General features: G+C 42.0%; 1 protein-coding gene across 1 annotated transcript; it reads right to left on the bottom strand.

Moving 5' to 3' along the window:
* Positions 1–1,521: 1,521 nt before the first annotated feature.
* LOC128754478 (homeobox protein MSH-C-like) lies at positions 1,522–2,891 on the bottom strand. Its single transcript, XM_053857125.1, has 2 exons — positions 2,453–2,891; positions 1,522–2,208 (listed from the first exon to the last, which is right to left on the bottom strand). Exons 1-2 carry the CDS (start codon positions 2,856–2,858, stop codon positions 1,802–1,804), a joined length of 813 nt encoding a protein of 270 aa, XP_053713100.1. The 5' UTR covers positions 2,859–2,891; the 3' UTR covers positions 1,522–1,801.
* Between the last annotated feature and the right edge of the window lie 10,197 nt (positions 2,892–13,088).

Raw genomic sequence — 13,088 nt, 5'->3', positions numbered from 1 at the left:
TCTTCTTCAGATCTGGTCTCGCGTCAGAGCTCCACGCCTCCATGATTATTACTGCCATCTAACGGGACGGACTTTTAACTACATTTCAAGGCGCAGCTCCCATACTCCGCTTTTCTTTTTAATGAAGAAGAACGTGAATGCGGTCTCTAATCTCACAGTGTTGTAATTAGAAAACAGTGCAGTTTTGTGATTTATTTATCCATTAAAATACCACATTTACCTATTATTTAATATTCACTATAGGCCCAATACTGGTAAATCAAACACTTAAAAGCAGAGCTTTTACTCTGCTCTCTTTAATTTCTCATGCTTAAATCGTGGTTTTCAAATTCAAATTTTCAAAACATTTTATTTGATCGCGAGTAACCAACCAGTATCTTAAAACATAAGCCTCTATTTGTCACCAATTAACTTTATTAAAAAGAGATCTGATGTAAAAATATATCTGCATGTTAAAATCATTTCCGTTAACCACTTTAACTGACATGGTTGTTGCCATTGGTTCTGTGTCACTATTTTCATTTTATTTTATTGTATCCACCTTATTGTGGAACGCAGTTTGTCACTTAAATGAATAGTTTCTGGACGCGTTGGTCTTTCATTCTCCTCCAAAACTGACGCATCATGTCCACATATACGGAATGAGATTAATTTTCAATTTTAAGGTTAAAAGATAATAAACCGCCATGAAATAGGATTAACATATGGACGTGAGAATAGCCAATGCCCTCCAATATAATAATAAAGGCTACATTTTGTGCGTTACAAATTCAAGATAAATTCCGACGAATGAAACTATAGTTAAACGTTCACTTCAGAAAACTGTCACCAGCTAAAATCAATGAAAAATAAAGGAAATAACGTATAAATATCATCATATCAATATGTTTGAGTCGACCTCAACAATTTAAAAGACTGAATTTTCAACATCAATACACCATTCAACTGTCAACATTTAAGCATTCTCAGCTCAGATAAAGATTCTATGCTTGAAATATGCTGAATGTACGGTTTTGATTCGACGCAAAACAAGAAACAACGCAGTCATGTTGTTTGATTCGCATCGCTGTTACAGCGAACGTATGCTTGCTTGCCTACTTAATGCATTTACAACGTAGTGCTAGACATACAATTTCTTACACGCAAATTCATTTTGGCTTCACTCAATTATGTATATTTAATGCTCATAAATTCCGCTGCAGCAAGCTTTTTTTAAAATACTAATAAAATATCTGAGGAAGGAAACAACAAAAAAGAAGAGTGTGTAATGTTTATTTACTAAAAAAAAAAAACTTTTTACACGGAAATGGAAATTGAGACAGAAGATGTACACAGTACAGATACACAGATATTTAATAAATACCAGCTCAACGCTCCTCTTCAATCGAGGACGCAGTTTATTTCATCAGAACTACAAATGATATTTACATTTACAGCAAAATATCTCAAAAAAATATCTTCAATCGCTTCTTAAAGTTAGAAACATCTATTGTGTTTTATTTTTGTAATATTCGCCCGCATGTTTGCAACATCCAAAAAAAGGCAGGGACTTTAGTGAAGGAATCAAGAGCAGGTGGAGAAACGCTAAGGCACTGACGTCTGTTAAGTACTTTTCTGTTCGCCCTGCTTCGTTAGATTATTGCTTGGATTAAAACACGTTAAGGCATGAGGGGGTTGAGGGGGTCCAAAATTCACCTTATTGCCTTCAGATGAGCGCGCACACAAATAACGGTCTGAGCTCTGGAGGTCAGTCATGTTAAAACAAAAGTGGTTTTGGTAGAAGTATGAGCGCACACCGCAACTAGGACAGGTAGTACATCCCGTAGGTGACAGGTCCACCGAACAGTCCAGGAACCGGCAAGCTGGGTCTGGGGACCGACGGCCCCCACGTTGGAGACCCCATCGGCGCTCCGAGGGGGAACGGCAGCGCGAAGGCGGACAGGACCGGCTTGGAGGCCAGTTTGAACTTCTCCAGTTCGGCCTCCTGTAGTCTCTTGGCTTTGGCCCGGCGGTTCTGGAACCAGATCTTCACCTGCGTCTCCGTCAGGTTGAGGGAGTTGGAGAACTCGGCTCTCTCCGCGATAGACAGGTACTGCTTTTGACGGAACTTGCGCTCCAGTGCCAGAAGCTGCGAGGTAGTGAAGGGAGTGCGAGGTTTCCTGTTGTTCTTGTGCTTCCTCAGAGCGCACGGAGAAGGGCTTGTGCTCCCTGGCGAGGAGGAGAGGAGGTTAGGACACCAAAAACACACTTTCAGTAATGGAATTCAATTTCAAAAAATACATTAAAGTCATGATTAAGTGTTACCGTTTTCTATTTTCCCTATTCAAAACAAACTATATACATATTTACTGGAAATCAAATTAAGTATGATGGAAATATATTTATCAATATTAAACAAATCTGAAAATAACGTATGCATACGTCATTGTGGACTTGAAAACTATGAACTTACTGTGAGGAGATGAAGTAAATGAAGAGTTCTGGAACCAAGTGCTCTGATCCTTCTCACTAAACTGCGGACTTTCCTCCCCAGAACTGGCAACGCCCGGCGAGGTCTCGGCGCACACCTTCCTCCCTGCGTAAAAAGTCCTCGTGGAGAAGTGCGCGTCCTGACCGACCGGAGAACTCGGCAGGACCACCGCCTCATCCGAGGCCGAGTAAGAAGTCCGACAGGGGGTCTTTTTGGAGATGAGCGACTCCACGCTGAACGGGAGGATGTTGTGGTGAACTTTGTATCCTTTCTCCGCGCTGACGCTCTGCGGTTCTTCTGCGTCTGTGTCCGTCTCCTCGTTCTGGCGAGGCTCTTGGGAAGGCGACCCTTGCGCTGGATTCATCGTGACACAAGGGGAAGGGGCCATGCACCTCGGTGGGCCCGTGCTGAGCGACTTGGGTCTCACGAGTGTCCAGTGCGCGTATCGGCGCTGTCAGTAGCTTTTAGGCACTGGATGGGGTGGACCCTAAAAGGGTGGAGGGGGCGGTGCCAACACGGGGATACGCACCAACCAGCGGCTGCGGTGGCACCGGCGACGCGTCGGAGCGGCGCGGTGATTGGCCCGCGCTCTTCCAAGAGAACATCAAGAGCCCATTGAAAGGAAGAAGTTAATCATACAGACCTCCTGCGGAGTGGAGCCATTGATGAAGCTCTCAAAGTAGCTCAGACCAATTTCAGCGCAATTAAGCAGTGGGGAGGACGCGCCTGACCATTTACATCCATTAGCCGGCCGCTATTCACGCAAAGACCGAGCAGGAGTCACATGTCAATATCAAAGTGAGGCTTTATTGGAGGATGAAATAAAAGAGCACGGAGAAGCTCTGATGTTGTTTTGCCAACGCACAAAACCGAAAGACTTGAAGACAAGATTGTTCTAATCCAAAAAACACTGTGGCAAATAGCAGATGGCACTGGAATTTCCCACTGAAACGTATTAAAGAAACATATTTGAGGTCTCCACTTTAGACAAGATGTTGCAGGTTTAAGACGCAAGTATGGATGGAAAGGGTATGTATTACCGAAATACAAATCTAAATCCAAACTACATATAAAAATACATATGTAAATCCAAACCAAAATACATACATAATAAAATAATAAATACAAACATCCCAATAAAAACAAATCCTTTTGTCTCTCAATTCCAACATCACATCTGTTCAAGGTTCAAGGTAACTTTATTGTCAAATGTACCGTGATGTTTGCATAGACACAATAAAGTATTTTCTTCATTCTAAAAAAAAAGTAGTGAAAGAAGTTAATATATTCAAATAAAACAAAGTGAGTTGGCAATATTGTGACTGAATAAAAAAAAGACTATTATAAAAAAATCCTTTTGTAAAGTAATTTAATCCTATATTAAATTGTAGATTTAATATTTAGTAGAGGCGGTATGTGAGGTACAGTTATGCCACTTGAGTGAATGCTCATAAATTGTCTGCATAGAGGCAAAACAATGGAATGTAATGAGAGAAAAGCACTGTGGCCGCAGAGAAATTGATTCGGGTGTTGGTCACAGAGCATTACAGCAATTTAAGGGCTGTCAGGAGGCTCACAAAGGCCTCCGTTCAGAGGCGACAGGCGTTTTCTCTCTGCAGGTCATACTATTTAATAAGCCAGACGAGTTGCGTTTGTGAGGCGCCAGGTTCCACTGGATCAAAAAGGAAGACACCTCGGGGAGAAAAAGGCGACAGTTAACTCTGCTTGTCCTTTAAGTGCGTTAGTTAGTGGCACATGTATTTCATCTTTCACACGACGGACGTTTACACACTGTTAAAGTTGAAGCAAAATTTCGCTGAATGCAACACAACAAACAGTACAAGCACTGAAGCTGATGTATTGTTATTGAGATCCATATTGATAGTATTAGAATAAAAGTTTTTGTTGTGTTACTGATATAAGTGCAACATTTGAAGAGGCTCGGACATCGCCACCCTATGGCTTGGAGGATTCAATGCATTTAATCGCTTTTGCACTTACTTGTCAGCTAGTTGATAAAATAAAATAAATAAATTATAATAAAAAATATATGTTATATACAAATTTAAATTCTATTTTGCAAACATCATTGTGTGATACCACTACTAAAAGTCTGTCATTTTTTCATTATTAAAAAAATAATAATGACAATTATTTTTTATTAATTTATCTTTCTTCAGTTTCCACTTTGACCATTATGTTTTATTATTGGGTTATTTGTCAACAGCCTTTTTTTTTTGTTGAAAGAGTAAAAAAAAAGGAAAGAATAGATTATTATTTCTGATCTAGTTTGGTTACGGATATCAGACTATTGTATTGTTCTCCTGTTCCCTGCATTAATGTAATGTTGTATTAAAACAAGAAACGTTGATAAGTATTTTACTCCTTTCCAACCTTTTATACAATTCCATTCTCTTAGTGTGTTACATAAATCAGCAACACAACCCTCAACCCTGAACAGGACTAAGCTGTGGTTAGCTGAAGATGTGTGTATCTGTAATAATTGTCTGTTCCCGGATATTTAACGCAGTAGCCTACTTTCTTAACTGCATTACCATGAATTAGAAATGCAGCAGCTGTTCTGTCCCTCTTTTGTCTCACACTGGAACTTGAGCCCGGTGGCTCCCAGATAATGCTCCACATCAAATTAGTCGTCGTCACGGTTAATTGGCTAATTGGATTTGAGATTGAATAAATTGCCATCTGAACTGGGGGCCCAGGAACCAAGAATAATTGTGTTTTAAAGTCACTTGACTGGGGTGAAAACAAAGGCCAACAAAGGCAGCTCTCCTCAGTCCCCCTCAGGTGCGGAGCTCAGCTTCCTTCCAACAGGTTGGCGTTGCAATCCTGAGTCCATGGTTCATCTTGAGTGAGTCCTCGTGTGGCTGCTTGGCTTCCTGTCTGTCCGTCTCCTCACACGCCAGGGCCCCTTGTCACCCACCTGGTTTGGGTTTGACTCTTCGGAAACATGTGCCCCCTTCCGTCCGATGATGCTGCGCGAGACAAGGCTGGGAATCAGCCGGCAGACTCACACAGAGTCCAACTCACTCACGGCCGTATCAATACACACTCCAAGTACAGTTTATCAGTCCTCCCCTGCAGCTTTGTTTGGTGTATTGACCCCTGCCCCTCCACAACCCAACCCCAGAAGACATTTCTGTAACAGCATGCAGGCGGGCCAACCGTGTCAGAAGGTGTTAGTGAGTTTGAAAGCAGATCCCGTCCTTCAAGGTCAGCGCCAGCTTGATGGGAACTGGCACCAGAAATGAAAACGCTTTCACCTGAACGTTGAGAGCCCCTTCACAAACCTCTCACACTTCGTTGAATCCACTTTTCTGGGTGATAAAGTGCAGCTGCCAGAAAAGCAGACGCGTGACTTCTTTCCCACGTGAGGCGTATCACTTTAAAATAGCTTTTTAGTGACCTTATAAGTCATATTTGGAAAACCAGAGATTGTGGGATGCAGACCGAGTAGCTTCTATTGATAACTCACTCAACTTGCATTCAAATGAATGACCTCCATGAATATATTATTTGTTACAGTACATGAAATTGTGTTTAATCCACCTGAAAAAAAAAATCAGTGAGCAGCAACAAAGAAGTGTTTTGCTGTAACAGAGTTATTCGGACTCAACTAAATGAACCAGGTGTAATGGAAGTGTTCGAAAACAAAAAATCGAAAAGCAATAATTAAAGCACGAATGTTTCAGTGCCCATCGACTTCCGAACAAACTCCTGGCACAAAACTTATTTAGACTTAAATAATTGAGCTATACAAAAACAGCATCACTCAGTTTGTTGGTAACTTGGTTTCATTCCTGTTGTTCTTAGGGTGAACTTCCATTATGGTTGATGCGGTCTTGTTTGTCACTCTGTGTTAAAGTGTCGCCATTCAGTACTTCATCAGAGTGTCAGTTTAATTTCACTGAAAACGACTAACATCACTTAAAAAGATGTTGTTGTTTTTTTGGTGGGGACATTTTCATTCTCTGGTTGATGAGCTTGGAAAACCACAAATATTACACAACATGACAGACACCGTGGGCTGGTTTTTGAAAAAGGACATTTTTTGTCACGTGTTGGACGACTTTTCCTGCAAAAATGTCCAAAAGCAAAGTGGCAACTGGGCACTGACGTAGAAAACAAACTCATTCATTCTCACCTTTTATCTTTTATAAGTGGAACACGTCCCTTCAAATGAAATCAACTGGGAGGCATCTGAAACAGCCAGGAAAATATTTTGACCTTTTAATTTGAAACAACAAGTTGATCCAATTCCGACCAGCTTCCTCCCTGCATTTAAATTCTGGTTTGACATTTTATGCCAAGCCACTTCCTTCTGCGGTATCGCGGCGCCCCGACTGTTCGGTAAAGAGGGAAATATTTTCGCCCTGCTTAAGTGGGAGAAGCAAATTGCCTCCTTTTGGCTTTTTTTTTGGACTGTAAAAAAGTAATTGGAGGACACAGACTCCAGATGAGCCTTGGCTTTTCAAGATGCAACGCAAACACGTTATTGACAGTGACCGAAGTCGATCTCACTTCATCATCTGGAGCATTGTTGGGAAGTGAAACCACAGGAGGTGAGAGTTGCTTGTGCTGTTTGGGTTTGCTGGTGTTCTGCCACGGATTCTCGAGGCAGCACTAGTGGGTAAATTAGGCTGAGGACCAGGAACTCTGCGGTCACATGCCCAGGAATGTTGCCACAATCTTGTCTGCAGCTGGAAGCCAAACAGCAACAAAGAGCATTTATGGATATCTATTTCTCCCTGTGTGACACCAGGAGTCAGGTGAAACACAATATTAGTCATTTTATTGTCAGACTCGTGGAAATAAGTGAGATTTATATTATTGTTCTGAGGAAAATATGACTTTATTTGCTGTTTGCATTGGAAAAAACAGTTTCTTATACAGCTGGCTTTTTTTATTCATAATGTCTATGCAGAAGAGCAGCAGCAAAGTGAGGCTTCTTAAGACAGTAGGGAGACCTGCCATGATATATACAGAGAGGCGTCAGAGCTGAAGACACGGATAACATCGAAAACAACCGCATTAGAAATCATAGGGAGACATAGTGTGGCAGGCCAGACTCAAATGGATTTCACATGTAGAGAGGCGAGTCAGGAAACAAATAATGCTAGAGAAGGTGATACCACGGACGAGGAGAAGGGAAGACCCAGACCAGGAAGCAATGAAATCCATGCCTGTGATCGAAGGAGGACAAGGTTGCTGTGTTATGGTGCTGTGGCATGTTTCAAACCCTGGCCTGCAGGTCCCACCAAGTCATTATCTGGGTCCCACCTGAGCCCAAGACACAGAAAAAAACAGTTCAAATCCAAGTGCAGGGAAAACTAGACCACTAGCAAAGGCTGATATCACAAGCTACCCAGCGTTCAAGACATGGATAGGGGATTATAAAGATGGAGAATCCCTAAAAGGTTGGGGGAAATTTAAGATATTATATTATGTTAGTTACATTGTTTTTCGCAAACAAAATAGTTTATTAATTATTTCATTTTCAAATATGTTTCAATGCCTGCACAAATTCATTCAAATCAAAATATTATTTGTATTATTTATTTGTTATCTTTCATTACTATTAGTATTATTATTTATTTATGTTTTTATTTATTTATGTTTCTGAGTGTATCACAGACACATTGAGTCAGATTTAAACTGAGAGACTTAATGCAGATTTTATATATTTTATTGGAGTTATGATGAACTTTCTTTAGACATCAAAATCAGTAACTTTTTTTTCAATCATCAAATGTCATTGGGAAAATGAAAAAAAAATGTAATCTCACATCTTTAAAAGACAACACACTTATACACGAATCATCAGCTAAAATAATTCTATACTACAAAACAGAAAAATCTAAATTTAATTCCATATTTGATCAAAATGGCTCCGGACTTTGAGGTGATCAAGTTCCTCCCGCTGCCCAAAAATTGTAGATATAAAATGAAACTTTGAGAAGATAAGTTCAGTGAGAATAACAAGGTGCACTCATGTTTATCAACATCATGAATTAATGAAGTCACAGACTGGTCATTTTGTATGTATCAAATGAATCAACAGTGGACCCGGAGTGTTGTTCTGCGATGGTGATGTTATTGCAGGTCTCAGAGGTCAGAACTAATGTGTGTGTTTGAATATCCAGAGATTACAATATCAAAGTCCTCCCCGTGAGAGGGCGAACAATAGAGAGGGTGGGAAGTTAAAAAAGCAGGGTCTCTTTCAAATAAACAAGCATGGGTCCTCGCTGAATAGAGCTGGAGCCCAGCAGCCGGATTGGTTCTCAGAGGAGAAAGAAGCAGCGGCTGAGCGGCGTCTCATCCTCCTCCTCCTCCTCCTCCTCCTTTTCCCGTCCCAAACAAACCGACGTAGTAAACACACACGCACCACCTGACAGAGTCGATAAAGTGCTACTTCATTTGATTTATTCATCGCACCTTTCTTTTTTATCTGCTTCCCTTTTTCCTGTGCAGAGCAGAGGGTGGACGGGAAAGTAGATGGGGGGTCCCCTTTTCGGTGCTTTTGCTTAATGAGCCTGAAAATACAATTGTACTGTTGTGACTGTGGCGGTAGCCTGCAGGCCAGTGTAAATCAGCGGTGTGAGGAAGCCCACAGGGCCGAGTCTTGCTGAGCGGACCGAATGGAGAGGTACGGAGGGAGAGGAAAATCCTGTCGAGCTGCTGATGTGGAGGAATCGCGGTGCGTTTTCAGCCCTACAGGCCCACTTGTTGCTCTGAGCCCAAAGTGTCTCCACCATTAGCATCCACCGCGAGAGAAGCCCGGACTCCTCCTATCCCGCAGCCTACTCATAATTCTAGAGAGGAGACCCTACACTGCATATGTCCTCTCATGAGCTGCTCCTTTGACCGCTCCGCTTGGCATCTGCTGCCCATGGTCCGTCCATATCTGCATTCTAATGCTCATATCCTGCTGGGATGTTAACTTTAGCCCCTCAATAATTGATGGCTTCCACACTTCAGCATCGCCCCCTTTCCTTCTCCCCACCGATTGTTGGTATATCTCTGTGGTTTGGGGGTCTTTCAGTCAACCATTGTTCTTTTATGGTGGAATTATAATAGACCAAAGGAGGGGGGAGAAAAGAGAAAGAGACGAGGGAGGAGGAAAAGACAGGGGTGAAAAGGAGTTGCTGCTGATATTTACTGAACTCTGAAGGGGGAGTTTTCTTTCTCATTCTGCAAGTTTGGCACATGCCTTCTGTTACTAAGTGGCATTGCAATGAAAGAGAACCAACACTCTCCATTCTGCGGCTCCACCAGGAGCCTCCACTTACAACCCCGGCAGCTGTTGGGCCTTCTATGGAGCTTTACACTGATCTCCACAGGTGAGCTCCCCTACCAAACAGCCCGTCTCCAGTGCAGTCAATCGACTCTCCGCCGACTCTTTCATCAGGCAGGAGCTGCTCACTTTGTATGTAGCATTCAGCGGGATGAAAGCTGCTCATTGTGTCGGAAGAGCAACAAACTCGCAAAATAATTAGAGTAGCTTCACAGCCACTGGTTTGCTTTGTGGGGACTATCAACGTCAAATTTGAAGCTCTCATTCCCCCAAATGTCACCAGGAATCACTAGTTTGTTGCTCCGATGATGTGAAGTTTGTAGAAACCCCTGTCTTTAGAGACAGAGTGTCTCAATATAGCTTAAGTTTAAACAGCATTCATTGTCATCACCTTTCTTTTCAGATGCTTTCGGTGTTTTATACTCAAATAATTACATTGTCAAACAGTGGATGATCCAAGGTCTTATACTTGGTCAGTGAGAAGAAGTGGTTCAAATGCAATTGGACGGAGAGCTGCAGAAAACATTGAAATATCTCACAGCAAATTGAGAGGAATTTAATTCTAGCGATAACAACTAGCACTGAGACAGTGCATCCACAGTATCATGTGGTTTTATAAAAACATTGCATACAGTAAAATGACTAAAGTAACTTCCATGACTAAAGAATTGTATTAGCTCATGGCAAAATAAATGATGTTAATAGTTCAAAACTATCCACAAAGTTGGGATCAAAAGTGCTGAGCTCTGCTAAGCTAAAAAAGCTTTAAGGTGTTTCCACTATTTTGTCCAACCCCTGTATGTTAACTTGTGCTATAGAACTATATTGAAGAACACCAGAAAAATCTGTCTCAATGACAGTCAAAACATCAGAAGTGAACAGAACCTCTTCACCGAGTCTGTGAAATATGACTGAGCTCACTCATGGTAGAACATTTCCTTAGCTTGTTTTGATTCGTTCATTTAAAACCACAGTAGCCACAATTTCAGTCAGTATTTTAAACCTTTCACTGCTCTCTTTAGACCAGTCCTTTAAAAACACAGCACTAGCTCAAGCCTCTTTGCAGTATGGCACCATTCACCAGTCGATATACAACCTTCCATGGACAAACAAACATAATATAGGAAACACAGGAACTGAAAACATCAGAGCTCGTGTTTACGCCGACAGCAATATTCCAAGCCAAACTGGATTATCAAAGTATACTGAGTAAGACACTGCCCTGCAATTTTTTCCAAAGCTTTAAGCTGAACTTAGTCATTATTCCAACAAGAATTAGCTTAATGTTTGGTCTGGCAGGAGATGCCAAGAAAAAGACGTATAAATATTGAGTTTCCTGATTTAAAAGAAACACTTTTAAATGTTTATAGATCTGCGACAATTGCTGCAAGCAAAGTAGAACTATTTGTTGTTATGTCACAGCAGGATTAGTGGAGAAACCTGAGGTCTTTCAGTTGAAACTAGGACATTTAAAGTTTCATCCGTAAGGCAGTTGAAAAAGACGCTCCAGAGGTCGAGGTCTGTCATCGTTCAGTGAAGTGGTTTGAAAAGGATCCGACAGTGACACTGTAGTTACACTGACACAGACATAATTCTCAAACAAGGAAGCCCCATGTGCGGCGGCAGACATCGACTGGACTTGTTCGCCGTGATCAAAGGAGGCTTGAGGCACAACGCAAATGTGATTAAACTGCCAGGTGAATCTCTAAAAGACGGTGCCTTTGTTACCAGCTGCGGGATCTTACTTTTCATAATGTGCCTTGAAATTGTTGTCAGGCTAATGCTCAGATATGGCTTTATCATGGCACATTAAATATGTATTTCCTTCTCTATTTAAATTGTATGTATAATAAAAATAAATATATAGGGTAGTAATTAGTTCAAGAAAATTGTTTAGAAATGCATTGTTGCTCAATTCTGCATTTTATTTACATTAACATTCTTGAGAAGAGAAACTTAATTTTTAAAAGCTACTAAAGAATATAGGACTCACTACTATGGCTCAGTGGAAAATGACTTTTGAATGAAGTGTGTGAATATCCTCAATCTAAATTCTTTTTCTTTTCATTTAAATCAGCGGCCAAATTCCCCCTCGCTTGTTTTCATCTTTTGGTGGCGACTGTGATGCGAGCTGTTACATATTACTCCTGAGGTGTGGTGCCTTTTTCCCTCAAAGGCCTGCACTGTTTCCCCCAAACTGCTGCCAAGCTGAGCTATCTATTCATTTGGTTACTTAAGTGTAATTGCTTCCCTTTGAAGCCCGAGAGAGGCAAATCATTTGCTTTGGCCCCGGGGCAGTAATGGTCACAGAGCCAGCGACCCCCTCCTGGTCCGGGAGCGTCAGAGAGACCACGAGAGGCCAGGTCCCATACGGAGAAGAAATAATACAGCCAGGGCCGCTCAATTTCACCTCCCTTTTCATCCCATTCTTTGAAAACTTTTATTAACAACAGCTTTCTCTCCCATACCAGGGCTCCGAAAAGGGGTTTGGGGGGGGGGGATGGCATGAGAGGATGTCCACTGTAGATGTCTGCTGGGTTCTCACTCTTACCCCTCACACACACCGCCATACACATCATCAGCGGTGACAGGTCAAGGAGGGATTGAGTACACCACCTCCTCCTTCACTCTCCCCCACGATTCACATTGCTAAACAGGGACTCGGGTTTCATACGCTACAGTCCCCGCAACACACAAGCCGGAGACGCGCCGCGGCTCTAATCAGATTCTCCTCTCAGGTTTTACCAACATGAAGTCTGCAGCTTCTCCGCACACACTTTCTCTTCAAGGCAAATAGCTCTCTTTTAAACGTACTGCAACGTACACAAAGGACCCATTTAATGTTGAAAATTACTCCAGCACTTATGATAATTGTCACAGTTCCCAGCACGTTGACATTGTAATCCCATAATAAGGTAATGGGGGCTGGAGCTGTGTACAGCACAGCGATTAGAAGGGTGCTGCTCTGAAAAAAACTCAAGCTGTCAAGAGATAATATTTTCCTTACCGGTGTGAGCAGAGCCGGGGCAACGTGTTTTTATGTCCAACAAACTGCTCTTGACCAAAACAACTTCTCAAGAACATCACAAATTTTAGTCTCACATTGTCCATTGAAAGCTCCGACCTCAGGAGCTTAGCGTTTGCCCCTCCGTGGCAGACGTTATCTTCAGGACACTCTGGAGCCAAATCGAAGTGGACGTGCCTTCATAAAAAAGCCGACCTGCTTATGAATGCTGCTTTTTACTCATATCATTTTGACTTTGAGGTTTTTAAGAGAGGAGCGTTCCCCGCAGTCGAGCCAGCTGG

Source organism: Synchiropus splendidus, chromosome 2, assembly GCF_027744825.2.
Source record: "Synchiropus splendidus isolate RoL2022-P1 chromosome 2, RoL_Sspl_1.0, whole genome shotgun sequence".
NCBI lineage: Eukaryota > Metazoa > Chordata > Actinopteri > Syngnathiformes > Callionymidae > Synchiropus > Synchiropus splendidus.
The sequence above is the reverse complement of the archived record's forward strand: the minus strand, read 5'-3'. Positions and strand labels throughout refer to the sequence as shown.

What these genes read in the sequence shown, in the direction of transcription:
- LOC128754478 (XM_053857125.1), bottom strand. Translation starts at nt 2,858, where the DNA reads ATGGCCCCTTCCCCTTGTGTCACGATGAATCCAGCGCAAGGGTCGCCT. An exon ending in ATTTACTTCATCTCCTCACA is followed by an intron (nt 2,209 to 2,452) that starts GTAAGTTCATAG and finishes CCTCCTCGCCAG; the next exon opens with GGAGCACAAGCCCTTCTCCG.